This window comes from Bufo gargarizans, chromosome 6 (assembly GCF_014858855.1).
Source record: "Bufo gargarizans isolate SCDJY-AF-19 chromosome 6, ASM1485885v1, whole genome shotgun sequence".
Taxonomy (NCBI): Eukaryota; Metazoa; Chordata; class Amphibia; order Anura; family Bufonidae; genus Bufo; species Bufo gargarizans.
The window spans coordinates 319,473,362-319,493,999 of record NC_058085.1 but is presented as its reverse complement, the minus strand read 5'-3'; the positions used below and the strand labels follow the sequence as shown (position 1 = coordinate 319,493,999).

At 46.0% G+C, this 20,638-nt stretch overlaps 1 protein-coding gene across 1 annotated transcript in view; it reads right to left on the bottom strand.

Moving 5' to 3' along the window:
* LOC122942178 (protein spire homolog 1-like) overlaps positions 1-20,394 on the bottom strand; it is a 43,373-nt gene extending 22,979 nt beyond the window's left edge. The window contains exons 1-10 of the mRNA XM_044299677.1: positions 20,169-20,394; positions 17,712-17,743; positions 17,075-17,260; positions 9,624-9,749; positions 9,443-9,508; positions 2,270-2,434; positions 1,746-1,823; positions 1,433-1,559; positions 1,053-1,177; positions 845-926 (exon numbers count right to left, since the gene is read on the bottom strand). Coding sequence (XP_044155612.1) covers positions 845-926; positions 1,053-1,177; positions 1,433-1,559; positions 1,746-1,823; positions 2,270-2,434; positions 9,443-9,508; positions 9,624-9,749; positions 17,075-17,260; positions 17,712-17,743; positions 20,169-20,394 — 1,213 coding nt within the window. The remainder of the gene's footprint in view (positions 1-844; positions 927-1,052; positions 1,178-1,432; positions 1,560-1,745; positions 1,824-2,269; positions 2,435-9,442; positions 9,509-9,623; positions 9,750-17,074; positions 17,261-17,711; positions 17,744-20,168) is intronic.
* Positions 20,395-20,638: the final 244 nt, after the last annotated feature.

The following is a 20,638-nucleotide window of genomic DNA, read 5'->3' as shown; positions in this document are numbered from 1 at the left end:
GCAAAACTACAACTCCCAGCATGCCTGGACAGCCTTTGGCTGTGCGGGCATGCTGGGAGTTGTAGTTTTGCAACAGCTGGAGGCACACTGGTTGGGAAACACTGCTCTATCAGCTTGAATCAGTTGGCCCATTCTCCTCTGACCTCTAGCATCAACAAGGCATTTTCGTCCACAGGACTGCCGCATACTGGATGTTTTTCACACCATTCTTTGTAAACCCTAGAAATGGTAGTAACTGAGCAGATTGTGAAATACTCAGACCGGCCCGTCTGGCACCAACAACCATGCCACGCTCAAAATTGCTTAAATAACCTTTCTTTCCCATTCTGACATTCAGTTTGGAGTTCAGGAGATTGTCTTGACCAGGAACACAACCCTACATGTATTGAAGCAACTGCCATGTGATTGGTTGACTAGATAATCGCATTAATGAGAAATAGAACAGGTGTTCCTAATAATTCTTTAGGTGAGTATATATATTTGCAGCAAAATCCAGATGTTCTACAGTGGGTTTTGCCATGAGGTTTTCCCCTATTTTGGCCACCGATTTTACACTTTGCAATGCAAAGGCCAGATGAGCAACACTGGAATGGCTTGATGCACCCCTTCCTAAACAAATGGGCAGAAATGTTTGATGGGCGAGGGTACCAGGCTATGGAGAATCTCTGCAAGGTTAGGAATCACCTTATGCCATTACTAGAGGGAAGTGCATGGTTGCATCATGAAGGAATCTACACATTCCAAAAACGTATTAGCTTTTGCAGCAGCCTGACACTGAGTACTATTCCAATTTGTAATATACCAGCATTCAAGTAATTCTCAATCATAGATTCCACTCAGTTACCAGTGCTGCTCGATGTCAGGTCAGAAAACCTGTGTTCAGATGAAGATTCATAGCTGAATTCAGGGTGCCAGCTGACTCGGCCCTGGAAAGAAAGCCAGAAACGGGTGATTATATAAGCAAAAGCGGACTATTTTGTAACTGAGGTTCATGTCCTTAACCCAATTGCCACTTGCACCTTCCACAAAGGAAGAAAACAAAAAACATTTACATCAACTCCATTGTCCAGTGGATCACCAAAAGGCAGCCGACTCCACCTGTTCCCCATTCTGCAACTGTATAAGGAATATTCACGCTTCACCATGCTTGCATTGCCAGAAAGTTTAAATTCTTCATCTAAAGAAAAGGTAGGGAAATAAAAAAAAAAAAAAAAAAAAAAAATTAAAAATGGGTCTGCTCCCCCCCCCCCCCCCCTTATGAATATGCTATGTCTAGTATTGCATTTACTTGCAGAGGGATGAACTGCAATACTTTACATGACCACAGCCAATAATGGCACTGTTTGAGAACCTCCTACCCTCTCCCGAAAAAAAAAAATATATATAATAAAGAATTATTCTAATTTCTTAAAACCACATCATAGCAGATCACCTTGTATTACGCTTCTTTTTACATCCAATGTTGATCTTAGAGTCTTTGCAGATTTAATCTCGGACATCAGCTGATCATGGAGGCTTGGCTCCTCCTGGGATCGCTCTTTCAGCTTCCTTTCTGATGCCTTGAGGGAGATAAAAAAAAATAAAATCTAGTATTACTTTCTATGGTGCCATGTTTAGAGTTTTCTGCAGAAATATTGTATGAACTTCCATTACTATCTGGCATCTAAGCCTCGCGACCCCCTGACAAACATGTCCACTAGATCCTTTCACCCACCGCATCAGGGATAAGGAAGGCTGCAGCGTACCGGTTTCAGCGTATGTGTGCGAATCAGGTCCAAAATGAAGTTGTCTTCACTCCTACTCGACTTGTTTTGATCACATTCCTGGAATAAAGTGGTAGATATTTAGGACACTGTCCATAGAAAATTTCATTGCAACACCACATGCATCGAATTACCAGGCATAAGGTGTTCTACTTCCCTCCGGAGCTGCATTCAAAATTCTGCCTTTTTGTTGGAGATTCTTTTATACCAGACACCATTTGGGTACATGCACACGCCAGTATAGTTTATACGGTCTTTGCTGCGTTTCCGAAAATCCACACAGATCAATTTCCGCAGTTTCATGATGAAAATCTCACCGAATTAACCAGCATTGTATTACACTGCAGATTCTCTGCACGTAATATGAAGTGTGCAGGTAGCAAGCTCACTTTGTAGTGCCCCAGTACCAACACATTCCAAGTGAATTCTAAGAGAATTCTAAATGCAGCTTAGGATGTGACTAGAGCAAGACATAATTGACTCAAGATTAGTATGTAAAGTACCACCTTCACTGGACGCAGGACGTATCTCTTGGACCGGATGTCATCCATCAGTAGCTCATATGGAGTAAGAGTATACTCTACAGGGCGTGCAGTATAGGAACGCTGGTCAAAGCTGCGAAGACTGATCCCAACACGAAGCTCATTCATCACGTTACTCCAGGCAATACCCTGCGATTGACCAAAATTCGTAAATGCCTAAGGTGTGGTTCAGGTGAGGGATTTTTGACATGGGTATCAGTGCAGAAAACTGCATTGATATGGCTTCCCGCCACAGTTCCATGAGAAAAATATTTGACCACATGTTTAACAGATCACACAAGGAACATACATGTCCATTCTTGGAGCAGTCATCGCACCAACATCTAGTAAAGCAACAGATGGGGCCTGCTAATGGTTTAGCTGCATTCAATGGAGCCAAACTGTGGGAGGAAACCCACCACTCAAAGTGAAAACCTACTTTAGAAACCACAGCAATTTAGTCTGTGATATGCAGCGGATTTTGACGTGGTCAAAATCCATCATATGAACATACCCTTAATCAGATGTACCAATCTTTTTGGTAGGCGTCTTGTTAGAGATATCCCATGATCTACCCTACTGCTAGATAGGTGGGAGTAAGCCCATAATTTCATGGCTAGGATTTCAAAGGGGTTGTGCAGGCAGTACATATGGATGAACTATGCAGAGGATAGGTCATCAATATCTGATCGACAGGGGTCCAACCCTTGGCAACCCCCATGAATCATTTGTTTGAAGAGGAGACTGCCCTCCACGCAAGCACTACTTCCTCTTCATTACACCTACATTTATCAATTTTCCTGTTACACATCAAACGTTAACAGCAAAACAAAACTCAATATCTATTACCCTGTTTCTGCAGTTTACAAAAACACCCCACGTGATCATAAACTGCTGTATACGCACAGCAGGGCGCAGAAGGAAAGGAGCGCCATATGGATTTTGGATGGCAGATTTTGCTGGACTGGTTTTTAGGCATGTCACATTTGAAGAAAAGAAAAAAAAGTAGCCTCATTGGAAACTATGGGATAAGGTGACAGTCATTTTGGTATTTTTTTGGGGTAAATATGATTTTTGATTGCTCTATATTATGCTTTTTGTGGGGAAAGGTAAAAAAACAAAAAAACAAAACAAAAAAAACACTGCTATTCTGGCATAGTTTTTATTTTTGTTTTTTACAATGTTCACCTGATCATGTGCTATTTTTATAGAGCAAGTTTATACAGATGTGACTATATCAAATATGTCTACTTATTTTTGTTTCAGTTTTACACAAAGCATTTAAAAAATAAAAAAAATAAGAATTCATGATCTCCAGGTATTATTTTCTTGATTGCGAAGAAAAAAATAAAATAAAATCCGCATACAAATTTTTGCATAAAAATTCGCATGAACTGGTATTTTCCCAAAAATCGAATATTCGCAATTACGAATATATTTTGCGATATTCGAAATATTCGCGAATTCTCGAAGTGCCGATATTCGCGATTAAAATTCACAATTCGAATATTCGTGATCAACACTACATATATGATTTATTTGATCATTCAATATTAAACTTTATGGGGCAGTGACCCAAAAAATTGGCTGTTTTGGCACAGTTCTTTTATTTTTATGGCATTTATCTTAGGGGGTAGATCATGAATTTTTATTTTTATTATCTTTACAGATGGTGATACCCAAGAGATATTTAAATTTTACATTTTTTTTTGTTTTTTTTCCGTAAAACTGAATACACACCACAATACAATTTGATTGGTACTATTTTGGGATAAATAACGCTTTTTGATTGGTATTACACATTTTGTAAATGGCTTTTTTGGCACAGTTTATTTATATGGCGTTCACCTCAAGGGGAAGGTGGTGCGATATTTTCATAGAGCAGTTTTGTACTGACATGGCGATATATCTTTGTTAAATTTATATCAGTTTTACACAAAAGCATTTTTGAAAGAAATCATTTTTGTGTCCGTTTTCTGAAAGCCTTTATTTTTGGGGGAAATGTTTTACGTAGGGGCTAATTTTTTTGCGGGATGAGGTGACTATTTGGTACTATTTTGGGGTACATATGGCTTTTTGATTGCTCGGCATTACATTTTTTTGTGATGTAAGGTGACAGTTTTCATTAAAAATTTTTATTTATGCCATTCACCTGCTGGACACCGATACCCAATATGTCTTTTCTCTCCCCCCCCCCCCCCCTCATTTTCTACAACTTTATATGTGTTTACTATGATTATCACTTTTTTGCTTTTTGTTTTACTTTATTTTTGGCCCACTGTGGGACTTTGACTTTTCAGTGCATGACAATACATGTGTATTGTAATGCATTGACTGTCAGTGCATTACCAATGTAACTGACAGTTGCCTCAGAGACCCAGCCTAAGGGGTTGGCTCTCCTGGGCATCCTTAGAAGGAAAGTCTCGATGCCTGTGCAAGGCAACGGGTCCCCGTCACCGCAGCACAGGGATCTGATGGGGGTGGAAATGAAGACGCAAACCCCCTGCATGCTGTGGTCAGCTTTGACTGTGGCATACAAGGGGTTACTCCACCCACATTGCTGTTTACAGCGATGCTGGCAGATACAGCAGGGGCCCAGCTGTCAGTGTCTGCCAGACCCCTGCATTGATTGAGCGTTCACTGCTCCAGTGCACGGTCAATCTTGACATACTAGTACATCAAAGGTCGCCAAGGCACTGGTGGCCATGACATACTAGCATGCCATGGGTCTCCAAGGGGTTAAACAGCGCTCCAAATCCTCTGCATAAACAGAGTTAGGCAAAAACTCTGTCTGCCACCACCACTAGAGGGAGCTTAAGAGCTTACTGCCTATTGACATATTTCAGTCAATGTTCAGTAGATTAGGTACATAGGCCCCTTATCAAACAATCCTAGTTATAACAGATCTGTGCTGGATTCACATTAGATCATACACCTCTACGGAGAAATAAGACACTCTGTTTACCAGATCATTTGAAGTGACAGAATCCTCTTGCAAGTCATTCTTAAGACTTTGTCTCGTCAAAATCTGTAAGAAAAATAAAATTGTCAAGTGCTGCCATGGGGGACCATGACAAAAAAAACAAAAAAAAACAAACAAACAGGTGTACTACTATGTTAGGTGATCCATTTTAATCACAAATTGGGGGACAATTATAAGCCACACCCAGTTATGCTTGGAAACACCCCCAAGGAGCCAAAATGCCCTTTCAATACTAACCTTTCACAAATCATGCCCCTGTAGCCTGGTTCCTGGAAATGTCAGCAAATATCTACTTAGAACACAGCATTGTGATTTTCTAACCAGAGAGCTTGTCCATTCCTAGGGTGGAATCTCTCTCCGTCTCCCTCTGTCGGTTGTAGCTTTCCTCCACAGTAGTACAAAAATGCCAGAGGGAAACTGATGCCAGGACTGATCCCATAGTTTTACATTTCTGTCCTCTGGAGCATCAGTTTGCACACAACTAAAGAAGCATGCAGTATTTCTCAGTCTATGGACTCTGGACAGTGCACCAAAATGCGCAAAGGTTGGATGCATAAAAGAAATGGCCTGATGCAACTGAAGTACATGCATTCATCCTTATCTACACTCCTCAACAATGAAAATGCCCAAACACCAAGAAGGAAAACTTGTGGAATTATGGAAGTCAGAGGATCGATAAACCAGATCGATGGTTGCCTATAGCTCAATAGTGACATCATGGGCGTAGCTATAGGGGAAGCGGTTGCTTTGGGGCCTGAACTCAGAAGGGGCCCATACAGGAGGAGAACTAAGATTTTATCGTCTAGGCCTCAACTGTATTATACAATTACATTGTATACAGACAGACTGTAGAAACAAAGGGAGTGGCTGTCAGGCCTCGTCTGCGAGAGCTATCTTGACTAGTCACAGGAATTGGGATCGAAAGGGAGGAGGTGGTTGCACAGACGTTTCGGGGTTGAGGGCCATTCAAAAATTTGCTGTGGGGCCCAGTCATTTTTAGTTACGCCACTGAGTGACATCACTTAGTGCTCCTAGTGAGCGTGAGAATTAAGTACAGGAATGGAGCTGAGCTGCTGACTGGGACACGCACCGAATACAAGTACGCACCTATAACACCCTGGAGTCCATTACTACTACCTATAAGAGGAAAAGCACTGTGGCCAGATTACAGCAGAGAGAAGCAAGGTATCTGACAGCATCCCTGCAGGGAGTGGTGTGATTTCATGGTTACCGCAGGGTTACTGGTGACACCAATGTTGGGATAAGTGTAAGTGTTACACGGGACCCATCACTGAGATAAGTATTATCCATTACATGCAGTGGCGGTACCGCAGAGCAAGTGTTTATTAGGTATAAGAGACCGTGTTTTTAGATACACTGCATACATGTCCCAGATGTGCTAGATTGGAGACAAGTCCAGAAAGGCTGCAGGGCACCGTGGCATGTTTAGGCAACGCAGGCTGCTCACAACAGCACGAGCAACATTCCTGTCCTGTTTAAAAATGGCTCCTGGGACAGTTCAGAGAAACAGCTGTACTAAAGATTCCACGACCAAATCACTATAACGCTGAGCCTTTAGAGTACCCAAAATGATGACTAGGGGAGTTCAGCTACAGATCCGTCCATGCAAAGGTTCACCTATGTGGGGATGTTGCTGTCATTCTCCCATGTGGCTAAAACGTGGCTTTTCTTCCCCTCCCATATATCAAAGATTGGAGCTAGGTGCCTCAAAATTCTATCTGCAGATTTTAGCGACATCTGCTACTTCCTTGATTTGCATAACCTTCTGGTTGCCCTTCTTGGTGCAATTTCAGTGTTGCGAAGTAGAGAGGAAACATTTTACATTTATCCAGATCTAGTTCAACAGCAGCATTATTCTACAATGTATAAGTGTAGGCAAAAGCCTGGAGTTCATGACAGGAGAGATTTGTGCAGCTTTTACATTGCTGATACACTAACAAGCTAATCAGTTGTAAAAGCAAAACTAGTTCACCATTCAAAGAAAGCAATGATGTTAAAAATGTTGAGGACCTCAAAGTATATCAGAAAAAACATCATACAAGGATTTACATGGACATCTTGTACAACTGGATAATATGGCCTCTAAACGTCCATAACTAGTCTTTATCTGAAGGCTATACAAGCACTAAACTAAATGAGAAGGGGCATTTAGGCCAAGCAGTGCCCAAACCAACTTCCCATTTCATATTGCTATAGTATTCAGATTCTTGGAACCATAAAGTTAGGGTACCTTCACACTAGCGGTTTTGTTTCCCGGTATGGAGTTCCATCACAGGAGCTCAATACCGGAAAAAAACTAATCAGTTTTATCCTAATGCATTCTGAATGGAGAGCAATCCGTTCAGGATGCATCAGTTCAGTCCTTCTTACATTTTTTTGGATGGAGAAAATACTCCAGCCAAAAATACTGATCACTTGCTGGAATGCCGGTCTTGCGTTAATTTACATTGAAGTGTATAAGTGTTCTGACAAAACGGATTCAGCTTTCCTGTCTGCTCATGCAAGAACCTTTATAAAATGCAAAAACAATTAATACCAGATCCGTTTTTCCAGATGACACCGAAGACACAGATCCAGTATTTCAATGCATTTGTCTGACGGATCCGCCTGACAAATGCCATCAGTTTGCCGGAACTGTCTGCCGGAATCCTCTGCTGCAAGTGTGAAAGTACCCTTAGCTGGAAAATCCCTTCAAAGAGAAAATTGGACAACTCAATGGATCAACCTGTAAAAGAATAGATGATTACTTGCCCGACAGAGCCCTTGCTGTCATGCTGGTTCTCCCAATAGGGTTCCATTTTCCCAGCTGAAGGGGTGACATCACGTTGACAACATGTGATGGTTGCAGCCACTCACCTCTTCAGTGAACTCCTGAGGCCAACGATTGGCTGCAGAAGTCACCTCTGCAACTTTTACAGGCCAATGCCCTGAGTTGTCCAGTTTCATTTTGAAATTGGATAACTCTTAAAACAACGTTGAGCAGTTTGATCTCAAAGTAATGCTATGGCTTCTGCTCACCTCCACTGGCCTTAGCGTGCCTCGCTTCGACCTAATGTCGTCCATCAAACGTTCATATGGAGCAAGCGTGTACTGTATGGGCAGCTCAATGGAGGAGCGCTGATCAACGCTACGGAGACTGACCCCATGACGAAGCTCATTCATCACACTGCTCCACCGGGCGCCCTATGAAGGAATAAGCCAAATTATTCATATATTATATTGCAGTACCCCACAATAGCGTACTTGCAAAATTGTGTGTTATTTAATGTTATTTGGGTCTCTAATGTTCTTATGTATAGTTTGATATAGATAAATCAGGGTTAACAACCCTGACTTTGCCCTTGTAGGAGGCTAGGAGTTAGATCTTGGTCTGCCCATAGTTTAGTGCCGAGTCTAGTGTTTGCTGAGAAAGAGAAGAGCCACATGTGCTCACTTCTTGGAAAAACAAAGCTCGAGTCCACCATCTCAGATATTTGTATCAAGAAAGCCATCTCTTCTCTATAGTACTCCAGAGAGAAAAGAACTAGAAGGTCCAGAATCTACAAGGCCAAACATTGGAGTCAGTCATGAAGGTATTTGCTGTTTAAGGCTGATAAAGACTTTACTGCAGTCAGAGGGACATTGCTAAAAACACCCTTCACACTTTTACATGGTCCTGACCAGTGGCATCTTAATCCCGTACACCTCAGCCTGGGAATTAGATATGTTTTGCAAGAACATTATTGACAGCCATAGATTCTGCAGAGGGAAGGAAGGAGTACTACAACCTCCATCATAGCTCATTCATACATTGCCATCTGGAAACATATGCATTGTGAACCATTTGGAACTGTGTTTTAATACTGTTGGATTACGACTACCATTCTGTACTTTGATAAAGAGATGTTTATTTTCTACATCTGGCCTGACTCCAGCACCATTTGCTGGGCACATCACCTACATCTGCCTTGTACCCGCACCCAAACCCATAACACTAAGGGCACCCCAAGGTAAGAAAAAGTGGCCACCCTGTCACTGTCCAGCCCTAGGAAGCATCAGTGTGAGGAAATGTGAATAGCCGTTTCAGCCAAAGCCACCACCGCACCCATTCTCTGCCTCTCCTGGAATACAATATATGAAAAAAATGAAATATTCTGACCCAATTCATTTCATACCCAGTTATCATACATTACAAGTATGCCATCGTCTATCTCCTCAGTGGATTTCAATCGCTTCAAACTCTGCAAGAAGAAAAGCGGGAAATAAAGCTGTGGCAGCTGGCATGCACCGACTGAGTCAGGAAATGGGCATAGCAAGAGTAGATGTTGGCAATTAGGTCTTCATAATGGATTCTACCTGCTTGGAAAACTCTATGGTTTGCAGGAGGTTGTTAATGTCCTGATACTCCGCATACTGGCTGCGGCAGACGGCTTTGTAGTGATTGGATGCCTCCGAAGGAGCAGACAGTCTCTCAACACATTCCTATGGAAAGAGAAGGGTTGACCAGGTTAATTTTGCCACTGCCTGCAAGATTTTAGAGGGGAAATCCTGTAAAAATGACAGGGGTTTTCTAAAAGTGCAATATTAACCGCTTATTCTCAGGATAGGCGAGTGATGGAGGTCCAACACACAGCATCCACACCGATCATTTGTTTGAAGAGGCTGCAACTCCACAGTAATTGCAGCAGCCTATTCACTTGAATGGGCCTGGGCTGCAATACAAAGCACAGCCATAATACAACGTACAGCACTGGGCTTAGTATGCTGTAAAGAAGCTGCAGCGCTCAGAGCAGCTGATAAGCAGGGGTTAAACTATCCTGAGAATAGATCAATATTGAACACCTGGAAACCCCCCAGAACCTGAACATACCCACATGTTCACCCAGGCAGCCCCCTTGATATTAGCATCGAAGCATTTCATACCGTGTTTGTTTTTACACTGCTAGATTGAGTCTGAGCTCTAAAAATCTGGGAGCAGGACTTAAACGGCTCCCTTTAACCATGATCGGGGGAGCTGTTCATTCCTACAGCAGTACTGGCCCCCTTAAAGGATCCAAGACTTCCGCATCTATGTTCCTAAGTATATATTTTTTTAAACTTAAAGGGGTTGTGTCACTTCCGCAAATAACTTTCTCTACATAATAAATGCTAATACAAACCACTTACTAATGTATTGCTATTATCCATTTGGCTTCCTTTTGCTGGCTGGATTCATTTTTCCATCACATTATAGACTGGTAGTTTCCATGGTTACGACCATCAGTGGTGACCGTGCTTGCATACTATAGAAAAAAGCACTAGCCTGTGAGTTCCCCTGGTACCAGCCACCAGAGAGGCCGGCACTTTTTCCTATAGTGTGCAAGAATAGCCACCACTGATGGTTTACGTGGTGGTTGTAACCATGGAAAAATGAATCCAGCCAGCAAATGAGGCAATATGGACAATCCCAATACATTAGTAAGTGCCTTGTTATAACTAACTACATGAAAAATGCCATTTGCTGAAGTGAGACATCCCCTTAAATTATAAAAATTCTAATCAACCCCTTCCCCCCCCCCCCCCCCAAAATCAAAATAAAAATAACTAAAAATCATAGGCCTCATCTCAAAACACTTGTACTATTAAAATATAAAAATATTTACTCATTACGGCGAACAGCTTAACATCGAATTGGTTGATTCAAAATTTTTATGTTGCTTCATGTCCCCAAAAATTGGGTAAAGAGTAGAGTTGAGCGAACACCTGGATGTTCGGGTTCGAGAAGTTCGGCCGAACTTCCCGGAAATGTTCGGGTTCGGGATCCGAACCCGATCCGAACTTCGTCCCGAACCCCATTGAAGTCAATGGGGACCCAAACTTTTCGGTACTAAAAAGGCTGTAAAACAGCCCAGGAAAGGGCTAGAGGGCTGCAAAAGGCAGCAACATGCAGGTAAATCCCCTGCAAACAAATGTGGATAGGGAAATGAATTAAAATAAAAATTAAATAAATAAAAATTAACCAAAATCAATTGGAGAGAGGTCCCATAGCAGAGAATCTGGCTTCACGTCACCCACCACTGGAACAGTCCATTCTCAGATATTTAGGCCCCGGCACCCAGGCAGAGGAGAGGGGTCCCGTAACAAAGAATCTGGCTTCATGTCAGCTGAGAATCAGTCTTCATATCATAGCAGAGAATCAGGCTTCACGTCAGCCACCAATGCAACAGTCCATTGTCAGATATTTAGGCCCAGCAACCAGGCAGAGGAGAGAGGTCCCGTAACAGAGAATCTGGCTTCATGTCAGCAGAGAATTAGTCTGCAGGTCATAGCAGAGAATCAGGCTTCACGTCACCCAACATAGGAACAGTCCATTGGCATATATTTAGGCCCTGGCACCCAGACAGAGGAGAGGTTCATTCAAATTTGGGTAGCCTCGCAATATAATGGTAAAATGAAAATAAAAATAGGATTGAATGAGGAAGTGCCCTGGAGTACAATAATATATGGTTAAGGGGAGGTATTTAATGTCTAATCTGGACAAGGGACGGACAGGTCCTGTGGGATCCATGCCTGGTTCATTTTTATGAACGTCAGCTTGTCCACATTGGCTGTAGACGAAGAGACTGGCCTGAAAGTGCTAAAAATGACCCCTCTTCCTCCTCCTCCTCCTCCTGGGCCACCTCCTCTTCCATCATCGCCCTAAGTGTTTTCTCAAGGAGACATAGAAGTGGTATTGTAACGCTGATAACGGCGTCATCGCCACTGGCCATGTTGGTGGAGTACTCGAAACAGCGCAACAGGGCACACAGGTCTCGCATGGAGGCCCAGTCATTGGTGGTGAAGTGGTGCTGTTCTGTAGTGCGACTGACCCGTGCGTGCTGCAGCTGAAACTCCACTATGGCCTGCTGCTGCTCGCACAGTCTGTCCAGCATGTGCAAGGTGGAGTTCCACCTGGTGGGCACGTCGCATATGAGGCGGTGAGCGGGAAGGCCGAAGTTACGCTGTAGCGCAGACAGGCGAGCAGCAGCAGGATGTGAACGCCGAAAGCGCGAACAGACGGCCCGCACTTTATGCAGCAGCTCTGACATGTCGGGGTAGTTGTGAATGAACTTCTGCACCACCAAATTCAGCACATGCGCCAAGCAAGGGATGTGCGTCAAACTGGCTAGTCCCAGAGCTGCAACGAGATTTCGCCCATTATCACACACCACCAGGCCGGGCTTGAGGCTCACCGGCAGCAACCACTTCGTCGGTCTGTTGTTCTATACCCCGCCACAACTCCTGTGCGGTGTGGGGCCTGTCCCCCAAACATATGAGTTTCAGAATGGCCTGCTGACGTTTACCCCGGGCTGTGCTGAAGTTGGTGGTGAAGGTGTGTGGCTGACTAGATGAGCAGGTGGAAGAAGAGGAGGAGGAAGTCGAGTAGGAGGAGGTGGCAACAGGAGGCAAAGAATGTTGCCCTGTGATCCTTGGCGGCGGAAGGACGTGCGCCAAACAGCTCTCCGCCTGGGGCCCAGCTGCCACTACATTTACCCAGTGTGCAGTTAGGGAGATATAGCGTCCCTGGCCGTGCTTACTGGCCCACGTATCTGTGGTTAGGTGGACCTTGCCACAGATGGCGTTGCGCAGTGCACACTTGATTTTATCGGATACTTGGTTGTGCAGGGAAGGCACGGCTCTCTTGGAGAAGTAGTGCCGGCTGGGAACAACATACTGTGGGACAGCAAGCGACATGAGCTGTTTGAAGCCGTCTGTGTCCACCAGCCTAAATGACAGCATTTCATAGGCCAGTAGTTTAGAAATGCTGGCATTCAGGGCCAGGGATCGAGGGTGGCTAGGTGGGAATTTACGCTTTCTCTCAAATGTTTGTGCGATGGAGAGCTGAACGCTGCCGTGTGACATGGTTGAGATGCTTGGTGACGGAGGTGGTGGTGGTGTTGGTGGTACATCCCCTGTTTGCTGGGCGGCAGGTGCCAACGTTCCACCAGAGGCGGAGGAAGAGGCCGAGGCGGCAGCAGCAGCAGCAGCAGAAGAGGCCGAGGCGGCAGCAGCAGCAGCAGCAGAAGAGGCCGAGGCGGCAGCAGCAGCAGCAGCAGAAGAGGCCGAGGCGGCAGCAGCAGCAGCAGCAGAAGAGGCCGACGGCGGCAGCAGCAGCAGCAGCCAGCAGAGGCCGAGGCGGGCAGCAGCAGCAGCAGCACGCAGAAGAGGCGAGGCGGCAGCAGCAGCAGCAGCAGCCGCAGAAGAGGCGAGGCGGAAGCAGCAGCAGCAGCAGAAGAGGCCGAGGGCGGCAGCAGCAGCAGCAGCAGCAGCAGAAGAGGCCGAGGCGGCAGCAGCAGCAGCAGCAGCAGCAGAAGACGCCCGAGGCGGCAGCAGCAGCAGCAGCAGCAGCAGAAGAGGCGAGGCGGCAGCAGCAGCAGCAGCAGCAGCAGAAGAGGCGAGGCGGCAGCAGCAGCAGCAGCAGAAGACGGCCGAGGCGGCAGCAGCAGCAGCAGCAGAAGAGGCCGAGGCTGCAGCAGCAGCAGCAGCAGAAGAGGCCGAGGCGGCCGCAGCAGCAGAAGAGGCCGAGGCGGCAGCAGCAGCAGAAGAGGCCGAGGCGGCAGCAGCAGCAGAAGAGGCCGAGGCGGCAGCAGCAGCAGCAGCAGAAGAGGCCGAGGCGGCAGCAGCAGCAGCAGCAGAAGAGGCCGAGGCGGCAGCAGCAGCAGAAGAGGCCGAGGCGGCAGCAGCAGAAGAGGTAGCAGGGGGAGCCTGAGTGACTTCCTTGGTTTTAAGGTGTTTACTCCACTGCAGTTCATGCTTTGCATGCAGGTGCCTGGTCATGCAGGTTGTGCTAAGGTTCAGAACGTTAATGCCTCGCTTCAGGCTCTGATGGCACAGCGTGCAAACCACTCGGGTCTTGTCGTCAGCACATTGTTTGAAGAAGTGCCATGCCAGGGAACTCCTTGAAGCTGCCTTTGGGGTGCTCGGTCCAAGATGGCGGCAGTCAGTAGCAGGCGGAGTCTCTTGGCGGCGGGTGTTCTGCTTTTGCCCACTGCTCCCTCTTTTGCTACGCTGTTGGCTCGGTCTCACCACTGCCTCTTCCTCCGAACTGTGAAAGTCAGTGGCACGACCTTCATTCCCTGTGGGGTCTAGGACCTCATCGTCCCCTGCATCGTCTTCCACCCAGTCTTGATCCCTGACCTCCTGTTCAGTCTGCACACTGCAGAAAGACGCAGCAGTTGGCACCTGTGTTTCGTCATCATCAGAGACATGCTGAGGTGGTATTCCCATGTCCTCATCATCAGGAAACATAAGTGGTTGTGCGTCAGTGCATTCTATGTCTTTCACCGCTGGGGAAGGGCTAGGTGGATGCCCTTGGGAAACCCTGCCAGCGGAGTCTTCAAACAGCATAAGAGACTGCTGCATAACTTGAGGCTGAGACAGTTTCCCTGGTATGCATGGGGGTGATGTGACAGACTGATGGGGTTGGTTTTCAGGCGCCATCTGTGCGCTTTCTGCAGAAGACTGGGTGGGAGATAATGTGAACGTGCTGGATCCACTGTCGGCCACCCAATTGACTAATGCCTTGTACCTGCTCAGGCCTTACCATCCTTAGAACGGCATTGGGCCCCACCATATATCGCTGTAAATTCTGGCGGCTACTGGGACCTGAGGTAGTTGGTACACTAGGACGTGTGGATGTGGCAGAACGGCCACGTCCTCTCCCAGCACCAGAGGGTCCACTAACACCACCACGACCATGTCCACGTCCGCGTCCCTTACTAGATGTTTTCCTCATTGTTATCGTTCACCACAACAACAAAAATATTATTTGGCCCAATGTATTGTATTCAAATTCAGCTGAATATAAATTTGAGGCCTAGTATTTAGGCGCTGGGTGACCGGTATGGATTTACTGACAGAATTAGACTTGGAAATGCACAGTAGCGTGTGTGTGAAGTTATTCTGAATGACCCTATGTGCACCTTGAATAATATATACCCTTTTAGGGATAGATTTCAAATAGCTCTGATATAGCAGAAACCACTAAATTATGAAATTGCTAAATTGGGAATTGTATTTCAACCCAGAACAAAAAGTGTGCTTTGACGGACACTAAATAACTTGCCCAGCCAGAACAGTACAGCGGTAACGACAGGTTTAGCGGGATATAAATTTGAGGCCTAGTATTTAGGCGCTGGGTGACCGGTATGGATTTACTGACAGAATTAGACTGGGATATGGCCAAAAAATAACCACACTATTGCTGGTTAAATGCACTTGGTGTGACAGCTTGACCAACCACACTACTGAGGGTTAAATGCACTTTGTGACAGGCGCAGCTTGCCCCTGATGTAGTATATGGCCAAAAAATAAACAGACTATTGCTGGTTAAATGCACTTGGTGTGACAGCTTCAACCTGATGTAGGCTTTAGCCAAAAAACAACCACACCATTGAGGGTTAAATGCACTTGGTCGCAGCTTGTGCTGGCGCACCACAAGACACAAAATGGCCGCCGATCACCCCAGAAAAAAGTGACTGACAAACGGTCTGGGCAGCCTAAAAACAGTGAGCAATTGAGTATCAGCAGCTCAATGACCCACAGCTGCAGATCGATCAGATAATCAAGTCCTTTGGAGGAGTTAATCTGCCTAATCTCGCCCTACTGTCGCAGCCGCAACCTCTCCCTACGCTAATCAGAGCAGAGTGACGGGCGGCGCTATGTGACTCCAGCTTAAATAGAGGCTGGGTCACATGGTGCTCTGGCCAATCACAGCCATGCCAATAGTAGGCATGGCTGTGATGGCCTCTTGGGGCAAGTAGTATGACGCTGGTTGATTGGCTGCTTTGCAGCCTTTCAAAAAGCGCCAAGAAAGCGTCACAAAAGCGCCAAGAAAGCGACGAACACCGAACCTGGACTTTTACGAAAATGTCCGGGTTCGGGTCCGTGTCACGGACACCCCAAAATTCGGTACGAACCCGAACTATACAGTTCGAGTTCGCTCATCCCTAGTAAAGAGTGATCACGAAGTAATGCCCACCCCAAAATGGCATCAATGAGACATACAGACCGCCTCACCAAACATTAGCCCTCAGAAAAATAGTCATGGAGGTCAGAGTGTGGGGATGAAGAAATAAAAACCTTTGGAAAAATCTATACAAGTGTTTAGTTTATATGGATACAGCTGCAATTGTATTGATCCAAAGAATGAGGATAACAGTTCATCTTTACGGCACAGAGAATGCCAGAAAAACAAGCCCATACAATTGTAGCAGAATTGATTTTTTTCCCAGCTCCTCACTCCATCGTATACAGTAAATAGTGCCATTAGAAAGTACAACTTGTTCCACAAAAAACAAGCCCTCATACGGCTATGCGAACGGAAAACTAAAGTTACGGTTCTGGGGAGGCAGAGAGTAAAAAACTGTTGTATAAATCATATAATCAAAGGGTTAATGGTCTTGCTGATGAACGGTCCTCTGCTTAGAGCCAGGCATCCTCAAACTGCGGCCCTCCAACTGTTGCAAAACTACAACAGCCTACAGGTATCAGCCTACACCAGAGAATTGTGGGAGTTATAGTTTTGCAACAGCTGGAGGGCCGCAGTTTGAGGATGCCTGGTAGACAGTTGGGTCAGACTTCCAGTAGCAGAAATCTCTGCATAATGCCAGGGGGGCCAACATTTCAGGGAGCCCGTCTATGACCGTACAGATCATTTTGATTACATTTCATCTTTATGCAGACAAAGGAAGAGGGTCACGCTTATGGGTTCCTGATTAGTGCCATACATTCTGGCATCCCTAACTATCACCCCCATCATCCTCGCTGGTGGTGTGATTATGTGGTACCTTTATGATGTCATTCAGAGTGAAGGCATGCCTCTTTGCTTCAGGGGATTTGCTGCCGGTGGTGGTGTGCAGGCCCAGCATATAGAAGAGCAGGTCGTCCAGAGAGTCACCCAGAACGCGTTCAATGTCACTGCTGAGACCCCAGTCCAGGGCAGTGTACACCGCCTTCCCAAGGCTCTCGATAACCTGCAAGATACACGAGATGGATCTAAGGCTATTGTGTGATACTGCCTAATGAGCCGCTTACAGCTGAAGCCTCATGCACGCAAAGGGGTCCGTACTGAGGTCTGCCACCACAGATCTGCAAAATACGGACACCTTCCATGGGCACTCCATATTTTTCTCACTTCCTCCATGAAGACAAGAATTAGGACATGTTCTACGATTTCTATAATGTTCTGTAAATTTCGGAACGGATGAGTACAGCACACACTATGTGCTATCCGTTTTTTTTCTTTTTGACCGACCCCAATGAAATGAATTGGTTTGTCTACTATGCGCATCAGACGTGGATGCAAAATATGGTCATGTGCATGAGCTCTAAGCCCATCATGTCTGCTGACCTGTCTGTATCCAATCTCTCTATTTAAAAAAAAAAAAAAAAAAAGGGGGAAGAAGAATGACAAAGATGACGTACCCTTGTCTCAGACAGGCTTGAGTCCTTGAGATCTAGAAACCAGAATATATAGAATTTAGTGGACACAAGGTTTACATATTTCTGGTAATTGCATAACAAACACTGAATATTTTGCCCACTAGGTGGCACTGTTACTTGAAAATATGGTCTCAGTCTAAGGCTCCATTCACACGTCCGCAGAATGTGTCCGCATCCATTCCGCAGTTTTGCGGAACGGGTGCGGACCCATTCATTCTCTATGGGGACGGAATGGATGCGGAGAGCACACAGTGTGCTGTCTGCATCCGCAATTGTGGAGCGCGGGCCTGATCTTCAGGCCCGCATCTCCGCAAGAGATAGAACATGTCCTATTCTTGTCCGCAGCTTGCGGACAAGAATAGGCATTTCTATGGGGGTGTCAAGCTGGTGTGTTGCGGACCCGTGTTTGCGGGTCCGCAACACATCACGGACGCGTGAATGGAGTCTTAGGGAGCATTCGCACGACTGTGTTGGTTTTGCAGTCTGCAAATCAAGGATCCGTGTGTTCCATATGTCTTCAGTTATCTTTCCGTTTCCGTTCCGCAAGTCCGTATAACACGGACGTGGTACTTCCGTGTGTCATCCGTTTTTCACAGTATGCAAAAAACTGAAATGGGGTTTCCTAGAATGTTTTTAGTCCAGGGGTCCGCAAAAAACGGATGACATACGGATTCATTTCCGTGTGCTATCTGTTTTTTTACAGACCCAATGACTTTCTATGGGGCCACGGACCGCAATTTGTGGCCAAGTATAGGACATGTTCTAAAATAAAAGCAACGGACACACGGAACGGACAGCACACGGATGACAATGAAAGGCATTCCGCAATTTTTGTGGACCCATAGAAATGAATGGGTCCGTACATTGTCCGCAAAAATTGCGGAACGGACACAGAAGAAAAACACGGTCGTGTGAATGCTCCCTAAAGCTAGTCACCCATCAACCTAGTGCCGTTTCTAGGGCGGGTGGGCTGGGCGGCCGCCCGGGGCGCTGTCAGAAGGTGTGGATGGTGTGGATTGTGTGGATTGTGTGTGTGTGTGTGTGTGTGTGTGTGTGTGTGTGTGTGTGTGTGTGTATTAATTACAATGTGGGGCGGGGGCCACTGTGGGAGACCTGAAAATGGGGGCCACTGTCACTGTGGGGGACATTAAGTTTAATAAGGATCACTATGGACATTATTTAGAATGGAGGCTGCTGTGGGTGTCATTATAACTATAATGTCTGATAGGCCTAGTCCTGAGTTATATTACCCTGCCCTGTATAATAATGTACCCATCCCTGATACCCCTTAGGCTAGTTTCACACTAGCGTTCGTCGGTCCGCTCGTGAGCTCCGTTTGAAGGAGCTCACGAGCGGACCCGAACGCCTCCGTCCAGCCCTGATGCAGTCTGAATGGATGCGGATCCGCTCAGACTGCATCAGTCTGGCGGCGTTCAGCCTCCGCTCCGCTCGCCTCCGCACGGACAGGCGGACAGCTGAACGCTGCTTGCAGCGTTCAGCTGTCCGCCTGGCCGTGCGGAGGCGTGCGGATCCATCCAGACTTACAATGTAAGTCAATGGGAACGGATCCGTTTGAAGATGACACCATATGGCTCAATCTTCAAGCGGATCCGTCCCCCATTGACTTTACATTGAAAGTCTGAACGGATCCGCTCAGGCTACTTTCACACTTAGAATTTTTTCTAAGTTATTAATGCAGACGGATCCGTACTGAACGGAGCCTCCATCTGCATTAATATGATAGGATCCGTTCAGAACGGATCCGATCGAACGCTAGTGTGAAAGTAGCCTGAGTTATAAGGGGTATCAGGGTACATTATTATACAGGGCAGGGTAATATAACTCAGGACTAGGCCTATCAGACATATAGTTATAATGACACCCACAGCAGCCTCCATTATAAATAATGTCCATAGTGATCCTTATTAAAAATAACGTCCCCCCACAGGCAGGCTCTGCGGGCGGCGGCGCTCACTCACTGTAGGTCAGTTTTTTTGACACTCTCCCTGAGAGAAATTTTACCTAGAAACTGCACTGCATCAACCCTTCCTTTTCTGCATGTAGCTATAGGATTAGGATGCCTTCGCACTGCAGATTTAGTTACAGAATTTTCTGAATATCAGTTCCATTCATTTGAAGCACATGGATTTCTGCAAGCCCCGTGCAGGTGAATGGAACTGAAAATTCTGCAACAAAATCTGCAGCGTGCGACTTGTGCTCTGTACCCTGAGGGGGCCCAAAAAGCTGTGGTTGCCATGTACAACAAGGACACAATCCCTGACCTGTTTGATATTTTCTTCTATTGTGCCCCCCATAGTGGACAAAGAATACATAAGAACCTGTACACAAACTGTATATGGAACTGCATGTGGCTTGCTGGGAGTTGCAGGGTCAGTCCATATTTATGGGTATGCAACACTCACTTTCACTGCCACTTACCATTTGAGGCCACAAAAGACACCGCACCATCCTGGTGAACGTAGATATGTTCTGTCCCCCTTAATGCTGGGAACCATCCACCTCTCAGTATCATCTGCTTGAGTTCACAGCTGCACTGGTAGCACAGGGCCCAGGCCAGCTCCTCGCTAACCGGCTGTCCAGACCCCTTTAATATATCATTTAGCCTCACCTTACGGTGAAGCTCCGTGGGACCCCACTCATTCATGATTTCCCCCCCCCAAAAAAAGTATTTTCCCTTCCTATGATAAACCAATGTATTATTCACAACCAGTACAAACCCATCTCATAACCAGCAGGCTTCCACCATCCTCATCCTTCCTTCCTTATAGAGCACAGGCCACTCCAATCTCCACAATTAACAGCATTAACCCATTGCCTGCCAGTGCAAAATCGCAGCTTTAATGCAATCAACTGCATTGCTATGATTTGCATTTTACCTGCACTGATAC